Here is a 19,551-nt window from a genome sequence, read left to right on the forward strand (position 1 = left end):
AAAAGAACTTTCTAACAAATCTTTTGTTATAATGTCGTATCCCAGCTGGGTAGAACGAGTACTTGTAACAGTCCGTCTGCGCATTTACCGTTCTCATTCTACCACTTCTAAACTAAATTCTGAGATAGATAGTTATAAAACAATTAAGCAAATTTCTTCCCCTATTAAACCAGGATTTTTCAGTACCTGTCATTTACATAATCTTGTGATTACGATTTCAACCATTTTTTTTGTCTCCGTTTTTATGAGTGGTAGTAGTAAATAATGATAGTAGGGGAAGGTAAGCCTGTCTTGCGCGTATGATAAAATAATGATAATAGATAATAGCACGTCTATTGTTTGAGTCGCAGTTTCAAAATTCAAATTTAAATGTCTAAAATAACAAAATGTTTGATTTGCTGTGATTTATTTCGATACCGTACAAGAAAAAAAAAAAACAGATCAAAACGAAAACAAAAAAACGCAATCATTTTGTATGGTACCAGGGAGGGATAGAAGAGTGACAAATAATGATAATTTGTACATTTAAAAGTGTTTCCAAAACAACACCTTTTTAATTCTTAGAATATCCAAGACAAATTATGTAGAAAATCATTCCCTCTGGTGTGACTTTAACACTAGATTAATTATGATATTATCAGTGTGTTTGTTCATTATAAAAGTTGGTATAGATGAGGTTAATATATTGATTACAATGTAAGTTATTTCTTCCTAGGGAATTTGAAAGGTTTTACGTGAATGAATTATTTCATTTTAGTGATTTAACATTTTGTAATCTTAGCTAGGATTAGGATTTTTCATTACTTTATTATTTTATAATGTTTCTATTGACAAATTAAAAAATAACAGTTAATTTCTATTTATTTTTTTTATTATTTCACCTTATTTATAAATGGTGACCCTAAACAGTGTATGCTGACAATCAAGAGCTCTTGATGAGTTATGAAAAGTGTGTGTGTGACAGTGGCTGTGTGTATACTAGTACCCTGGGGTAACCTCCTACTCATCTCGAAGGATTTACTAGATTCTTTAAAGTACACATGAGCCAGATGTGTACACTGAACCTACGGTTTATATTTCTAACACCAGCACCATGGATCGAGTGAGGCTCGAACCCTTGCCGATGTTAATGTGGCAAGGTATTACGGTTCTACTGTCGTAAGCGTTTGGCCACTCACTCGCCTTTCTATGAATCTGGTTTTGGTAGTTGTTTAAAAAAATAATGTTACAGCTTAAATTTTTACTCCGTGGGGAAAAGAACTCATAAGGGACATAAACACCAAGATTCTTATAATCATCAACAACAAAATCGTACAACATACAACATCATCAGGTCAACATCACCCTATTTATTATCAAGACCAGGAAAAGTAAGAATGTGCAGTGTGTGACGTGACAAGCAGTATCGATAGTGGCTATGAAAAAAAAATTTAAAATTATGACCGCAGATGGTCGTACAAACTTAAATATTGTAAATTGATTGTGTGCAAGCTTTTTTGTTATATTTTAATGCAGAAATCAACACGTATACATCAAAATTTAGTTATCTTTGTAATCTGGAAGAAAATGTGGAAAATTGGGAGTATGATGTTGGACCGAGAGACGAGTCTAAAATACAGGAGTCTTTGCATGTACAGTATGGTACAATTAGGCATAGGGTTCTCATCACTAATATTATTGAACACCAATTAATCGTTTGATTTATATAGCGCCATTCCAAGAGTTATTGATCATGGCGCTGCCAAAAATATCAGAAAATGTGAGTTTTGATTAGTGTTTAATGTTCAAAGGCAGGTGGTTCCAGAGCCTAGGTCCAGCAATACTGAAAGTCCAATCTCCCCAAACTATGTTTGCTCCTCGGAATGTGCAGTAGAACCTGATGACTAGATCTTAGTTCTCGCTTTCTCTTGATTGTCAATAATTCTGAGAGGTATTTGCGAGGGCAACTATTTAGGCATCGGAACACCAGCAGCAGGATCTTAAATTGAACACACAACTCCATGTATGTCTCTAGTATGTATTTTCAATGTCTTACATTTTCAATTTTTACCACCAGCGTTCATCGCCGCTTCCTAGTTGCCAGCAAAGCTCATTAATAATTACATCTTTGCCTCATCCGTTTGAAACCTCTCACACTTAAGGCCATTAACTTTTACATCGTTAATGTTATACACATTATCATTAATTAACTTTTAATCTCATAATCAGATCAACAATCATCATCAACATCTTTCCAGTACTGAATGATTACATATTATAAGAATACATTTTGTTTGGTACAAAATCATGTAAAACATTCTTTAAATGTGTTGACTTAGAAAAATGAAAATCTTTCATTTGGTCTTGACACGAATTATTGATTCGTTACTCCAGTTAATATTGAAGCTCTGTCACGTTCCCTACATTCCACATTTTAAATCAAGTTATATGCAAATACAGTTTCCATAGCAACCACAATACTGTCTACTAGAGTTGCAGCGAAGAGCAATTATCGGTCACTGTATTATAGTGAGAAGTGTATTGGCAAATGATTAAAAATATGAAATAGGTGGTAGCGCTTAATTGATATAATAACATGGAGAGAAACTACTGTTCCATGATTAGAATCTAAATATAGAACATTCTATATATATATATAGCACTCAGAATAATTCAAATGCAACCACAAAAGCCACAACAGTGTCTGACATGGCAGATATAGTTTGATGAATAATGAACGCTATATATAATTAATGTTATACCTGGGAATTCTGCAAACAGCACTTACAAAATAAAAAACATGAAAAAAGATATAGAACAAACTGAAAAATTAATTAACCTACTATTGTTATATAATTAAACCATTATTAATTACTGAATAATCATTAATGAATTCTATTTATAAGCATATACAAATTCGGTATTTTGCAATGTTGTCATCGCCCTACATCAGGATCTTAATTTAGTTTCAGGCATGATGGTAAAAAATTCATTGTAAAACAATTCAAGTTCTTTACAGCCAGAGAACATGCGAATAAATATTCATTATTATTAGTAATGAAGAATTTACATGCAGTACAGTAATAGTTATTCAAAATTTCGGAGATTAAACAAGGTTAGTTAAACGAGGGGTCACTAAACACATATACCCTACAGGCCTTTTTTTTTTAATAATATAAAAATACACCTTTCCTGGTGTAACTGTCAAAATGAAATTAAAATAATTATACATTTTTTTTATAACATTTTAGGAAAGAAAATTCAAATTTGTATTGAGACATTACTTGCATATTTTTCCTATCACACTTTATCAAATATCCTCACATCCTAGTCTATCTTCTAAATTCTGAAAATTGTTTAATTTAAATTCCACATGTGTCATTATGCAAATGTATTAAATTGGTAAAATGCAGTGATGTGCAATAACACAGCCAGTAATCACAGTTTAGTTGACATTATTGTATAATATTTAATCGGAAATTTCAGGAAAAAAAATGAAATAGCATAATCAGTCTGTATTCCTATTTGAAAAAATAACATCTTTAGGTAAATAAGTTTGATTTCAATTCCATTATGCAAATTTATCAATCAGTAAAATGCAATTTTTTTACATATAATAAAAATTCCATGAAGATCATATTTTAGTTGAGAAGAAAGATCAATAAATTGGCTTTTTCTTTTGAAGATGATTAAATTATATAAATAAAAATTAATTTTAATTTGCTTTCTATTCTGCCAAAACTTCTAAAAATGAGATGAGTTAATAATATATTAATATTATATAATAACAAATACAACAACTTATTAAATTAAATTTTAAATCTCATATTTAATTTGGCAAACTATTTTTTTAATGTCATAATGCAAATTATTCAGATTTTCACATGTGTCTTTATGCAAATGAATCAATTTTAATGCAGTCATGCAAATCATCTTAACATGCAGGTATATACCACATTGTTGGCAGCAAGCTTTTTGGAAGAGATGGAGTTGCGTCTATTATTATGAGATGACTAAATAAGAAAATACAATTTATAAAACAGTTAAATTTACAAAGAATTAAAAATTAATAAAATAATTATCTACATAATAACATTTTAAATGAAATTTATTTAATTAATTAACAAAAAATTTTAATTACTGACATACAAGTATTATAAATTATCTGTTAAAGGCATATGTGTATCACATGGATGGGGAATGTCGTGTACAGATAAAATATTGTGGAAGAGAAAGGGAGAAAAAGTAAATAACTGCCTTTAACAAATTATTGAGTAAAAATAACTTTTAAAACATCTTCCACACAAAAATACCTTAAACCTACTATATCGATTATTAGAAAATGATAATATTTTAAAATAAAATAAATAAAGATTATTACAGCCAATACTTAAAATATCATAGCATATAATAAGTATAAATATAAATAAATTGTAATTGAAAATAATTTTTATCAAAAACAATATTCATATCCTCATTGCCAAATAAAATGTGTTACATCTTAAAGAGAATTTTGTCATATTATTATAATAATTGATTTTCAATATTCATTCATTCTTTCTATCTTTATATACATGATTATAATCATTAACTATATTTTCGATAAGAATCATTCTTTGAAAAAATATTGATTGAATATAAGTTTACTACTGTATGGCTGTTTCAACATTAATATATTTTTTATTAATAAAAGCTTTCGATTGAAATATTTTCTTTTGTCTGCTCATAGTTTTTAGTATTTTGCTATAAATGTACTAAAGCTTTCTAAAATTGTCAGAGGAAGATGAAAGAATAAAAACATTTTGATGAAATGATTATTATTAGAGGAGGGGACAGAAGTGTAGAAGATCACTAGGCAAGATGAATGACTGGACAAACTTTTACTAAGGCTCAACATTTTCCTAAAACTTACGTGTCAAAGAAGATGATCAAAAAGAGATAACGAAGAAGATTAACAGATAAAGCACTTGCTATGATTAACAAGGATCAGAAGGAGGTAGAGTGGGAAATATTAAAGTATATGTATTAGCATTAAAACATCAAATGACACTCTAAACAGAAGAAAAAATCTAAAATGATCGTTTCACTCCTAATAATGAATTAGAATTTGTATGTATAATCATGAATTTTGCCCTATCATAAGAGCTTTTCTTTCAGGGTAATTTTGCTGCAATAACAATTTTTGCCTACATCCATGCATGCCACCATCATCATATTTTTGTCAATGCATGCATTATCACCAAATATGGTCATATCAAAATGACATTTATAGAATTACATGAACTTTGCCCTGTCATAAACCTCTTTTCCATGGTAACATCCTATGGGTCTAAATGATTGTTGTAACTTACCAAACAATCTTGTTCTCCGACATAACAACATTCCCCTGAGGCATTTGTCTCTTGCCATAAGTGGTCACCTAATATCGCATTTTCCTGAAAAAAGAGAAATGATAACAGGAAGGAAAATGTATTACAACTACATTTTAATTTAGGAGATAACTGAAATATAATGAGGATATTAGAATTGTTAATACCATAGAGATTGTGCTACAGTGGTCTAATATGTGATACTATCTATATGAATGTTGATATTTATCATTTGTACCATTACTGAACTTAACCAATTTTTAAACTGTATGGAGTTGGTTTGGACACTTGACTGTCATACAGATAGACTCAGGTTCAATTCCCGACAACTCCCAGTCCACTCAGCTGTAAATAAATACCTGGTTGAAAATACAAGGGAGAAAAAAGGCGGCGTGGAAAGGAACTGGCCACCCTACCACATAATGCCGAGGCTTAGTACAATGAGCTCCTAACAGCTCATTCCCTTACGTCAAAGAATATATATCACAAGAATGAGTATTTCGCGATTTTTGCATGAGAAATTTGTAACAGAGAGCTCCAGTGAGTGATGCCCGCCCTCATAAGGGCGGACGTATACATACTAAATAAGACTTGATTTAATAGATATTATGCATGTCACATTAAATAGAATTATGATAATAGTTTTTGCAATTGTAAACTATTTTATAATACATATTTATTAACAAACTAGTGTACATTCACTTTTACAGACAATTATTTACTAACATGCTAAGTTAGTTCACAAAAAAGGCCTAACACAGCAACACCAAAATCAATGAATCGTTACTCAGCATGGCCTATTCTTTACCATTGCCGTGTACTACTCTACATTAAGTATTGTTTTTATGATATAAATTAGTATAAAATACATGTTATTAATAGGACAAAATGTTAAATGTCATTAACATTTATTTGTTTTACCAGAAACAAGTTAAATATAGGAATATTATTAAACTATCCTTCGTCCGGTCACACTATCGTAGCGCCCGGTTGTTAAAGCAAACTGTTTATACGGCAGTTTTTACTAAATAAATTGCATAAAACGAACAATTAAATATCCAAATAGTATTTAACATGATGTTGGCATGTAGTTGATAACATTTTTTATCATGAAAATACTACCGGTGGTCCAGCCTTTGATTAGTGAAACCGTCACAAAAAGTTGTATACATCCCAGATACATCCACACTTATGGCGGCGCCCTACCACATGGACAATATTACTGTTACAGGGAAAATCGCGGATTACTCATTCTTGTGATATATATTCTTTGCTTACGTTCAGAGAATACGGGACTCACCTTTCCCTTACTTGATTTCTTAAATTGGTTTTTAATGGTATAATTAATAAAATAATAATTATATGAATAACATCATCTGTTGAATGAAATTAAATTACCAACAGAATATAATTCTTGTATGTAAGGATTCACTTGGTCATCATGGAACTATTAGGGAGGTTTCACAACGCTACGAATACGATAACGAAAACCAGATACGTCACGCACACATATTTGTTTTCGTAAGCCAGTAAAAATGTGTTTCGCATGGCAACGAATATTGAGGGCGTCGTATGAAATCTACATATGAAAATACTGTGATCTCTATGGTATCCTATCACAACCAACCTTCTCATCCCCTCTTCAAAGAATATAATTTTCTCCCATCATTAATCCGACTTCAATCCCACCGTGTGCGAACAACACGTTATTCCAAATCATTTATCCCTAAGTCAATTACAGTTTTCAACAACACCGTTACTAGATAATTTGGTTCTGTTTAAGTAATTTTTATATAAGTATTTTTATTATTATGTATAATGTTTTTGTGCAATTTTGTATAGTGTGTACTATGTTCTTATATATTTGTTCGTTCTTTTTTAAATAGTGTACAAAAAACGAATTTCCGATGTTTTATTGGACCTAATAAATGCTGTGAGAGCAGCGCATTATTATTAAATATGTATTACGAGTATACTGTACTTTTGTATTGCTTGCCTGTGTTTGATATTACCACAGACACGTCAATACACTTTAAATGTAAATTTGAAATTTTACATATTTACCCTATTTTTTTTCATTAATGCACTGTATACTTTGATACTTGGCATATATATTTACAATAAACAGTGTTTTTTTTTATTAATCATAAATATCACCATTAATTTGAATTATTTCAATACTGTATTATTCATACACACATTATTCATAATTTATGAATCTTTTTGTTTGTTCCACTTGTGAAAAAAACTATTACTTAGGCTAATTAAAAAAGTGTGGATATATTTTTCTTATTTTTTTAATTAGTTAGTTATATCAACACAATAAGATATGGCCTATTATTCCTTATTACTGCTGATGGGCAACACAATTATTGGGGCAACAAGTGGTTATTGATTACGTGTTGAAAATCAAGATAGATGATGTTGCCACAGCAAAGATTGATTTTGACTATGAAATGATGGATAGTGATTATCCAATGGGTTACTGAATATCTACTGAATAAAAGTGCATGGCATTTAAGTCTTTATAGATTATAAAGGAGACATCCTAAAATATTTATTAAAGATGTGTATTGTCCCTCAAAACATTAAAACTGAAGATTAATAAAATCAGACTTTGAATATGCCATTTTGAAGTTTAAATCAAGATACTCACTGTCACTTAGCGAGCGATTTTAATTATTAAAAATGAATGGTTAAATTTAGAAAAAAAAATAAAACCAAAAATTGTTTAATTCAATTTTGGGTCAAAATGAAAAATGATATATTAAAAAAATATAAAATATATTTGTTTATTGCTTATATAATCTTTCTCCTTTTTTTGACAAAAAAATTAAATAAAAATAGATCTGTTATTACTATATAAAGTTATTTTATGGTGTTTTATGATATTAAACTATTTAATAACTAGTCACGAAACATTCTATCTAATAACACTGTGAATAGATGAAAGCTGTTCAGTCCTAAGAAAAATACAGTTATAACAATACACAAAGATATGAGCAAATTTAATATCATTGAAGGAAATACAGTTATAACAGAGAACAAAAACATACTAATTGTAATTATATGAGAAATAATGAAACTGTTATTTCTAAGAGTCCTTGAAATAGAAGTTGGGTCAAATATTATTCATCTTAGACATTCTTTTATTACTCATTTTTTTCTTCATATCCTTCATAAGTGGTTTCTTTGTTAATACAAGAAAATTATTTATAACCAAAGATAACAATCGTTTTATATAGTATTTTTGTAACAAAGAATTTATCACATTACAATTAACTAGTTTGTGACTCAAACTTATATTAAGTGCATTCATTTCCTCAAAGTTTGTGTTACATAAGAAACTAAAGTAGTTTTTTGTACGTTATCAATTTTGTTATTATAAACTTAAGTATGTTTATGACAAAACTTACTGTCCAATCAACAGTTGTTCGTAGAGGGCGTTCTCCACTTGACTGACTTGTGATTGGTAGGTGATTTGATGGCAATCCATGCAATTGGTTTACATATGCATTTGATTTTGATATAGCTTTCCTGCAAAAAACCATAATAGTTTATGTCAATGTTGATATGATGGTTCATTGAGTGTAAACCAGTATAACATTTATTTTACCTTACGTTCCAAGACAGTTTCGTCTAGCATATCGATATCAATATACATATAAATTAAATAGAAGCCAGAATAAAATATTTTGACTATGTCAATGTTTGTTATATATAGGTATCAATCGATGTTGCACAAATTATGGTGAAACAACAGCGTGAGACCTCCAACAAACCTGGCCTTCTGGCGCCATCATATTGCCGAAAAAAAAAATGTAAAATGTACCATGCTGTTAAGAGTAAAAAAATATTGACATTTGACATTGATTTAGTCAAATTTAAAGATGTCTGCATGCAAAGTTGGAGACCAGATATCTCTTTTGGAGAAAGTTTCTTTATTTTTACGCCATATAAACATTCATTACTACATAGAAATGGGCGGTTCCAAAGCAATAAGCCTTGAATCATAACAATAACACTATCATAATAAATACATATTCTCAGTAAATTAACATACAATAAGAACCTTATGCAAGAATGATTTGTGAATCCCAACGTTTTAACCATGAAGTAACCAGTATTAATAAGGTTGAATAGATAAGTCACATCAAAATAAAGGTACCACAACAAAGACAGGTTTAAATAGGTTGAATACAAATCCGCATTTGGATCCGAACACAAAAAAACTATTTATAGTAATAATGGTATTTTAACTTTTCAGTAACACAATTAGTCTTACATTCATCTGAATGATGACTAAAGCCAGGACTGTTTAAAGTACCTTTGGCTGGTCCCAACACTGACCAAGGGCTTCTCTCGTCCAGTGCCCACCTTAACCAGAGGAGAGGCATAAGCCAATACGTCTGAGGCAGATACTAGATGAGATGCAGGGGCTGCCATAAGAGTCAGCAGTGCTGATTTCAAATGTCTAATGGGACCCCAGCTCCATATACAGCACCCAGTATTCCCAGATGGTTTCCCATCCAAGCTCTAACCGGGCCCAACATTGCTTAACTTCGGTGATCTGACGAGAACCGGTGTTTCAATGTGGTAAGGAAATAACAAATAACACAAAATCTCTTAATAAATGGTATTACAGAGTTTTAAAAGTTTCTGATAACCAGGAAATTAAATAACTTAGCCATTTATTGTTTGCATAAAAACAGTGAAAAGGATTGATTGTATTTGAACAATGGAATACAACAATCAGAGCACATCTTTTTTTAAACCAAGGAAACTGTATTAAACAATTCTTTTGTGGTTTTCTTTTTAAAATTCCTGCTCTATACAATTCTGTAATTGATTTCCGTGTTGTACTTTATATAAGACCATAAAAAATGGTTTTTACTATTGTCTACTATAATTATATAGATACAACAGGCCTACTAAGACTTGGCAAAATCATTGCAAAAAATTGACAGGCCGGAATTGTATATAATAAGTGCATCACGGTCAGTTAACTCCTTGTCCTGTTGTTGTATCAAAGACGAAATCTTGGTTCGCTAAACAGAATAGTAAATGTTTTTCTACTACATTTTCACAACACTGTTTACTTGAATAATTGAATTTAACCATTATTATTTTCATGAAAATCAGCAAAAGCAAATACAACAATGAATTATGAATTAAATGGTATTGATACAGTATATAAAAAAGAAAGAAGAGTGATAATATAGACATAATAAAAAAAATAGTATGTCTTGCAGGGCTGTCTTGCAGGGCTGAATTGCAAACCGTCACTATTCTATCAAAACCTTGTATCTCCACAAAACCTCATTTTACAGTAGGACATGAAACAATTTTGTCTGTTTATGCTTTCCGTGTGCTTGTAAATTAGTAATGCTGATTAAGTAAATTTTGTATTATTCACATTTTAAAAATGACACAATTTTGAAGGAATCTCTAGGAATTCACTCAGATTTGTATAAAACCTTGTAGCTATAAAACATTTTCTGCTTCCTAATTGGCTGTTACTATAAAAATGTTGAATAGCGATGACATACAAGGGTCCCTTCATGCAATACAGCTTCTACCTAATGGTTGACATGGACCAGTACACCAGGGCAACCACCTACTTTCCCGAAAGATGGATCTGGGTTCTTTTAAATGCACACTTTTATTTCATTTCCGGGATTAGTTCTACCACCTGATCTATAGTCAAGAATAGTCTTAAACATGTGCCGATGTTATGGCTTGTGGCATCCCTGTTTAACTGTTCAGTTAGTTAGTACTGTACTACTACTACAGTAGGGAAAAATCCTAATTGATAAGTTAAGTACTGCATTGAAATCTTGCTTCAGATCATCATGGAATTATGATAAGAAGATTATTCAAAGGATAATTATATTATTAAAACATAAATTAATAAACTGGACTGACTCTGACTGACTCAAAACCAGATCAAGATGTAATCACTAATAATAACTCACTGTAATATTTTAACCGCAAATTATTATATATATATATTATATTGAACAATAAATTATTAAAAATACATTAATGTCAAAAATGAAATCTACCTGAGCAACTAACGGAAAAAAATTGAAAAAAAATTAGTATGTTTCAGTCACAGATACATTAAACATTCAGATAATTGACTTAAATTGCATTTTAACGACAAGAAAAAAAAAAGCTTGACTTCAGAGACACTCTATAAAAAACAAAATAACAAAATACTTAGAAGACCGTTAAAATATATATGTATATATTTAATTGAATTTGCTGTCGCTAGACAGTGAATACTGGCAGTTAATAGCAATAATATCAATAATAATAATAATTTAATACAAACAATGAGACAATAACAACTGAAAAGGCAAAAATAATACAAGCCTAAACACATAACAACAATAATAATAATAATAATAGTCAATGCATTTAGCATAAATAATTATGAGTTTGAATTTACTGACTTTTTTGCTTAATGTTTATAGTCCCAGATGTACAATTTTATGAGTATCTATGGAAAAGTATCTCACAGCTCATTAACTATGACTGCATACGGAAGAATGAATCTACTGTATAGAATAGTGTATATACACAGATTGACAGAATATTAAAAATAGGCATCTTTGACGTTAACACAGTAATATTCAAAACTTTGAAAGTTTGAATCGAAAAAAAGGGAGAATATGGAGATTAAGAATGCATAATAAGAATATTTGAAAACTTAATTATCTTGCCTCAATTTAGCTAAAAAGTACATAATGGCAAAGTATATTATGTATTCATAGAACTGTAGAAAAATACAATATGTAGGCCTACTTAATTTCACAACATAGCCATATACTTTCAAATTGGTAAATACAATTTACCGTAATATATATTTATTTAGCGCCTAGATACTGGGGAAGGTGATAGAGAAGGGAAATCCCTGTTTTGGTCGACCCATTTCCTATTAGCAGGTGTGTGTCTTTTACAGCAAAAATAAGGTACAATAATGCCCAAAATATTTCAAACAATCTTGGTAATAGAAACCAACAAAATATAACATACAGTGAAGTCCACATTTAGGACACACCTATTCATGGAACCTATTCGGGGGACACCTGTTAAAGAGACTTTCCTGTGTGAAATGAAAGAGGTACGTTGCAATGTTTTAATTAACATGGTCAACCCCTACCAAGAGGACACTTCGTTGGCTCTTGAATTTGTCCCCCTAAATGTCTCCTTTGCAATGTATAAAGGTATAGAAACATTTTGAAAGTAGATTTTCTTTGACAAGTCATTATTTATGAAGTTTGTGTTTGTGTGCTTAAGTCAGGTACGTGGATAAAATGTAAAGTAAGGTGTGCATAAGACTACAGGCCAGTGTAAATACTAGAGAGGAAATGAGCTGGATAAGGGCACATCCATCAAGTCATTCTGCATACAACAAAATCAAATATTCTGATCAAGCACTCTAATAAAAAAAAAACTGCATTCATTCAAACTAGAAATTTTAATGTACATTATTTTAGTTGCTCAGCTGTACCCAACAGTTGTTGGAATTTCAGTAAAACACAATATGATTGTTCATTTTCCTTTCCTTTTCTAGGACCTATTTCGGCTGAAAAATTTCAAAAGAACTGCTGCAAAATCGATTTATAAAAAAGATCGCATTGCAGATAAAAACTCCATTGACACAGTCAAATATGTTTTGTAAAACTGGCGATAATACTTTTTGGTTCGCAAACCGCTTCCAATGGAAACAATGTAATGTCAAAATGCTGGTTACCCACATGAGTATATATAAATTTGACCTATGGTACCTACACCATTATGGAACATTCCTAGTATATTTTCCATAGGTAATTTGAACTGGAGTAATGTCAAAATGCCTACAGGCATTGTTTTATAATATGACTATTGCATATTATCATAATAATTATTGTAAGTCATAAACATTTTAAATGATCCATGCAAGAAATGATCTAATTTAGTAGCATCAATGGAAATCTTTTTTGTCCCATCAATTCATAACTACATAATTATACATAAATACATTTATTATGGTACCTGTATTTATAAATAGTTTGAAATATCAAAGCTTATATAATAATATATATAATATGTTTTTAATATATCTGATTTTTTTTTCTAGAACTAAAGCTGTTTATCTTCATTTTTCAAAATAATATTTACTTATAATTTAATATCTTTCCAACTTTTGATTTAAAGAGAAAAATGTAATTATTATACAATACAATACAACCATTATTAAGGAGAAACCTAGGGACACAACACAGTGTCCTCTCAAGCCTGTAGGCAGAGGGGGTACGAGGGTTCGAACAAACCCCCTTTTGCCCTTACTAGAGAATAGCAGTGAAAGTATGGTAAATAAGCCAGCTTAATTATGAAGATTTTTTTCCCCTTTTTTGAAAAACGGAAACCTTTATAAAAATCCTGGCTACAGGCTTTCCTCTCAAACAATGATTTGTTTAGGCCTAAAAATAACCTAATATAATAAAACATTGATCAAGCATGAAGTGAATCTAGCAAAGGCCTAGTGAGGATTATTATATAGACATTATATATACAGCTTTGTTTATCCATTGCTTGGAAACTGTTTTTTGGAGGTTTCAAACGGTACTAGATAGAGGCTAACAAATTATGGTAGATATGATAGAGTTGGGTGAGGTAAATTATGGCAGAGATATGTACAGTAAATAAATGCTAATGAATTGTGGATATGGAGATGGGTCAGAGGCCGGCATAAAACTGTGATCGAGGGAGGCGCCAAAGTTTCCAAATTGTGGTAGATAGAAATGTTTGCTGTTACCTAACTGTGATAGAGGTGGCAGGTTACTAAATTGTGGTAGAGATGGGTGTGTGCGGCCACCAAATGGTGGTACAGAGAGGTGCGTACGTCCACCAAATTGTGGTAGAGATGGGTATCAGTCATCCAATTGTGGTAGAGATGGGTGCGTGAGGCCATCAATTGTGGTAGAGATGGGTGCGTGAGGCCACCAAATGGTGGTAGAGAGAGGTGCGTAATATGTCTACCAAATGGTGGTAGAGATGGGTATCAGTCACCAAACTGTGGTATATGGAGGTAGGTGAAGGTGGTAGAGGAAGGCATGCCTATTTAACAAATAATTGTATTAGATAGAGATGGACACTACTTGAAATGACATTAGAAATTATATCCACTTAATCTCAATAACAATATTGTTTTAGGTTGCTATTGAAGGCACTGATTTTCTGTTTGCTTAACTAAGAATAGACACTGGTATCAAAGTCTATTCTGATAATAGCAGGTATAATACAGTAAATAACTGGTATTGTATCCAATTCTGTCATAATGACATATTATTAAACATTTTTCACAACCATTTTCATATTTTACTATAATTATTGTATTAACATTACTATGTCTTTCAAAAACTTACCAACTTGTGCTTGTGTATTTTAGTCTCCAGATTTTGTTTAAGTTTCTATGATCAACTAATTGATTTGTAAAAAATTATTACAAAACTCTTCACCAAATAAATTTGCCAAAGCTCAAAGAATTAAGAACCATTCTGTTAAATCATTGATTTGTTAAAAATCACGGTATTAAAAAAAATTTCATACAAAATGATTTAATCGCAACATAGTTTTGTTGACTGAAAAAACAATAACCAACATTTTTATTTTTAAAAACCAAATTTTTGAATAGGAAATATTAAAACGAATGTAAACATTACTTGAAACTATCAGTCCGATTTGAAGCCTGATCGCATTGTTCCTTTTGTGTGGTCAAATCACTTTCACTGGTTAAACGACGATAAAAACGCAGAAAAACTCTTTTACTCGTTCCACTTTTTGCTTTTGTCGCCGTATCCAGAGACTCAGATCGCTTCATAGTAGTACCAGTATAGTTGAACGCCAGCGTTCAAATTTGCACAATAAACTACACCAGGTCTATGCAACGAGTTTGACTATACTCCCATGTAATTACTAAAAGCCAACAGCCAATGAAAAGACAAGTCTCAGTGACATTAAAAGCTTCCTGATAAAACTCCCTAGATTTCATACAACAATTATCAATTCCATGAATGACACCACTCAGATCTATGAATGTTCCAAGGTAGGAGGGTTATTAAATCTGCTAATCAATGGACAGTATAATCTATTTTTACATTTTGCAATGATAGGTTTTAGCAATTTAATTAATACGACAACATATTCATAATCAAGTTATTCAGCAGTCATTATCATTTGTTGTATACAGCAACATTTTTTTTTTAATATCAAAATTAAAAATGTTGAAGTTCGGAACAAAATATGCGATACATTTAATTTTTAGAATACAATGAATGTTATAACTCTAAATATGGTATATATTATGGTATAACAAGATGGTCAAATTAGAGTCTACTGTCTGAATGCAAACAAATATACACAGAAGGTGTGGATAGTAAAAGTGGGGAAAACACAGAATAATCACCTACAAATAATTAATCAATTCAAAATGCATGGATATTTTTGATTACGATTAATTGGTAGTCAAATCAATCAATCAATCAATCGATTGCCTTAACCATCAAACCTGTGTCCAACCCACATAAATTTAGGGTTTAGTGACATTTAGTGGTAAGCATTTATTTAGTAGTGTTTGTCTCAATTTAGAATTAGATAACTATGTCTACTGCCATAGTAAAGGATATTTAAAAATGATACAATAAAATCAATTATTTTATTTGTTGCCAATTGTTCTAATTAAAAAAAGGGATACTTAGTTTTTCTTTCAAAAAACATTTAGTAGTATTATCTAATAATGTACAAAATGTATTTAAATTTTATCACAATATTATTATTCATTAAAAAGATTCATTCGGTTGGTATTACAAATAAAATATAATAGTTAATTATATCTCAACCGTAATTGTAATAGTAAATAACGATTAGTTTTATTCACCTGACGTAGTAAATAAAAATAATCGTTATTTACTATTACAATTACGGTTGAGATATAATTAACTATTATATTTTATTTTTAATATTATTATTGTTTATGTTTTAATAAAAGTTGCATTTAAGCTAGGGTCTAGTTTATAATAAGCTTCAAATGAAAACCAGTGTACAATTAATATAAATTGCAAATTTAAAAACATAATTTAAAAATAAGTACTATCGCAAGTAAAATCCAAAATGGAGGACTACTTAACTAGCAATAATTCAACCATAATAAATTCTATAATTTATTCATCATTGTCTTTAATTTATGCTGAAATTCATAATGATTCAGTGACAAAGGATGAGTACTTGAGTTGCCAAGCTTACAAGCTGATATTTTCAAATAAATTTAATTAACAATAACAGTACTAAAAACCACTGATTTATTCAAGTTTCTTCCATCGAATTTAAATACCATTTACTGATTCTGCAAAGGAATATTATTCTTTATGGTTAAAAAAAGTAGTCATATATTTGAAGATGAAAGCCAAAATTTGTTATGAATCCTTGTTTATAAATCAGAAGAAGCGTTATAATTAGTAGCATCTTTCATTCACTTTAAAACTGATGAGGGCTCTCTTCAATTATTGTATTGAATATGTTAACGATATTGAGGGTTGTCTGCGAAAGGGAACAAATATATAATTAAAATGTTAAACTTCCAGTAGGCTTTAACTATTGATTGGCGACGTTTCTGGAAATAAAAAAATTGTAGTTTTACTTTATATAAAATATACAATTGATCTTTGACCTTTTCAGTATTGTCAGTAATCTTTATACTATGTTTTTATGTGGCTTAACTGATGATAGTCCAACATTATTTATTTACACATAGATATTTGATTTCACAACATTTTATATATTTAATATTCTAGGTGGTTTTTAATTTGTTCTGTGCCTGTTAATTAATATATTTAAAACATACGCAGATAGAAAATAATATACACAAATAAATTATTATAAAAAACTGTCCAGGTACTTTAATTTATTAATATTAATAACATTGGCATTTTATTTATTTATGTCCTATATGAACAAAGTGTTATTTCACATTGTATATGTCAAAGAGTTTATAAGATTGGCTAGAGGGCGGACTCCTGACTGGGACGTGATTCCGACAAGTACCAACAAATACGGCCACTGTAAATCTGTTCAAAACATTATTAAAATTTAGAATATAAAATATTTAAAAGAATCTAATATAATACATAAAGAAAATTAATTTAATAACACGCTACGTTGAGCATCTTACTGGTGAATGTAAAAATACTTCTCATATTTAATGCTCAGTGCAGGGGTAGCTCAATGCGTGACCACTGCGTAGCAGGCGTGACTGGAGCATTGAATGCTCGATTGCAGCCACCATCTTGTTCTCTCTTTATCAAGAATTACTTTTTTAAACTGGAAAACCATTGGAATCAATCCTCTAGACAACCTATTAACTTGTTGGCATGTTTATTTAAATAAATTACAAAAATAATACCAGTATATATACTGTAATAATAAAAGTATTTTTCATTTAAAATATCATGGAATACATTGCCTGTGGAAATCATGGGGTACAGTGATAAGGATTTTTGATTCCAATAACTGTACCTGATTAACTTTTAAGAATTGAGCTAATGCACAAAGATTGGTATAATTTAACACTTAAAGACACCTTCCCTACGTTTTTTAGATCTAATTTAAGATCACAAACTATATTTAATGTAAAAATAATACTATATGGTCCTATTGCGATAACTTTTTTCGTCTTTAAATGGTTAAAAATGTGAAAAATAAGTCGATTCTAATAATTATAGTGACCCACTTTTCGATCGATCGTGAGGCAAAAACAAATGGAAGACTCCTAACTATTCAGCGCAAATACCAGGTTTTGCCCAATTTGTATCAACGGAGTCTGGCAAAAATAGAAAGACAATTAAAGCAGCAACTATACAACGTCAGGCTAGGTATATAGCTAGCGTACGATGTTCGTACGTTACCGATGTTTACCAGCTAGGCCTACAAAACTAAGCTAGGCTAGGTCTAAAGACCGTCTACGAGAGGTCATTCGCCGCGAGCTACTTAGGTAGTGCATTGTTTCTCACTTTTTATCATAATTTACCATAAAACGTACATTTAAGACAAGGAATGACCTGTTTTAATGTTTTTAAAGTAATATATATGTATCATTTTTACAAAACGTCACAAATTGTTGGGAAGGTGTCTTTAATTAACAGGGTTAATACATACAATATAGTTATCTTGCCATAAACTTAAACTTAAACATATGCACTTATGATCAAACTCCTATTCCTACATTACACAGAAAAGCAATAGGTTTGATTGTGGCTGTATGAGTCTCGTCTACCCACCTTGCTGTCTGTATAGCTGATTTAGCCTTTACGATAAATATCATGATAGATGTTGTTTGTGCGATGCCGTCTTAGTTTGAATTTATAAATTGAGTAATTCACATAAATAACCAACAATTTTATAGCACAGTCCGTCTAACGTCAGCCTATGCCTCTGATTACAACATTCCCACCCTTTCCAGCTATTTAGTTCCTCATATTAACACCATCATACTATACTTAAACATAATATGCATTTTTTTAAATGTTTTAATACAATTAGAATAAAATATTTTATCAATGAATAATAAAAAAAACCGTTACACTGCTGTACTGTACGGCTGAATTTTTAAATTTTACTAACAACACCGGCATCAGAATTAATAAATTATACAGAATGCATTACTGACCGGTACATAATTAAAATTCTAAAATGTCTTACGTTCTTCTTGTTCGTTCTTGAACACGATATTTCCTGCACTTGCTTGGTGCTTGTGACAAAGCCATGATGAAGGAGCACGTTTACTTTGCTATACTACTAACTAAGAAGAAGACGCTAGACTAAAGATGATCAACGGCAAGTTGTCCCAGAGGAAGGCTAGAATCGAGCGAGCTAGGCTGGAACATCAGTCCAAATCCAATAATAGCCTCTGACCGATAATCACAGCTATCCTGAGCTTGTATAATCAACGTATCCTATGTATATTACATGTATACAGGTCGTATAATGTGTGTAATAGGAAAACATAGTAGATAGCCAAGGATGCACAAGTACAATTAATTTGTAATAGACATGCAAATTAAACACACAGAGGTCAAAGGTCATTAGCCTTCTTGTCAACATTCATTTCACGCTGTTAACTATTTTATACGTTAAATAACCTTTGTAATTAGCTATGCGC

The 19,551-nt window shown here is 30.5% G+C and overlaps 1 protein-coding gene across 5 annotated transcripts in view; it reads right to left on the minus strand.

Moving 5' to 3' along the window:
• The window catches only part of LOC140040611 (diacylglycerol kinase zeta-like), a 52,584-nt gene that overhangs the window by 28,994 nt on the left and 4,039 nt on the right, over positions 1 to 19,551 (minus strand). For 3 of the 5 annotated variants that reach the window (XM_072086670.1, XM_072086673.1, XM_072086669.1), the window contains exons 1-3: positions 15,062 to 15,240; positions 8,765 to 8,885; positions 5,331 to 5,414 (exon numbers count right to left, since the gene is read on the minus strand). In XM_072086670.1, coding sequence (XP_071942771.1) covers positions 5,331 to 5,414; positions 8,765 to 8,885; positions 15,062 to 15,219 — 363 coding nt within the window. In that variant the 5' untranslated portion in view covers positions 15,220 to 15,240. Of the gene's footprint in view, positions 1 to 3,932; positions 3,937 to 5,330; positions 5,415 to 8,764; positions 8,886 to 15,061; positions 15,241 to 19,551 lie in introns of those variants that run through there. The other 2 variants (XM_072086672.1, XM_072086674.1) reach the window with 2 other exon arrangements.

The sequence above is a fragment of the Antedon mediterranea genome, chromosome 2 (assembly GCF_964355755.1).
Source record: "Antedon mediterranea chromosome 2, ecAntMedi1.1, whole genome shotgun sequence".
NCBI lineage: Eukaryota > Metazoa > Echinodermata > Crinoidea > Comatulida > Antedonidae > Antedon > Antedon mediterranea.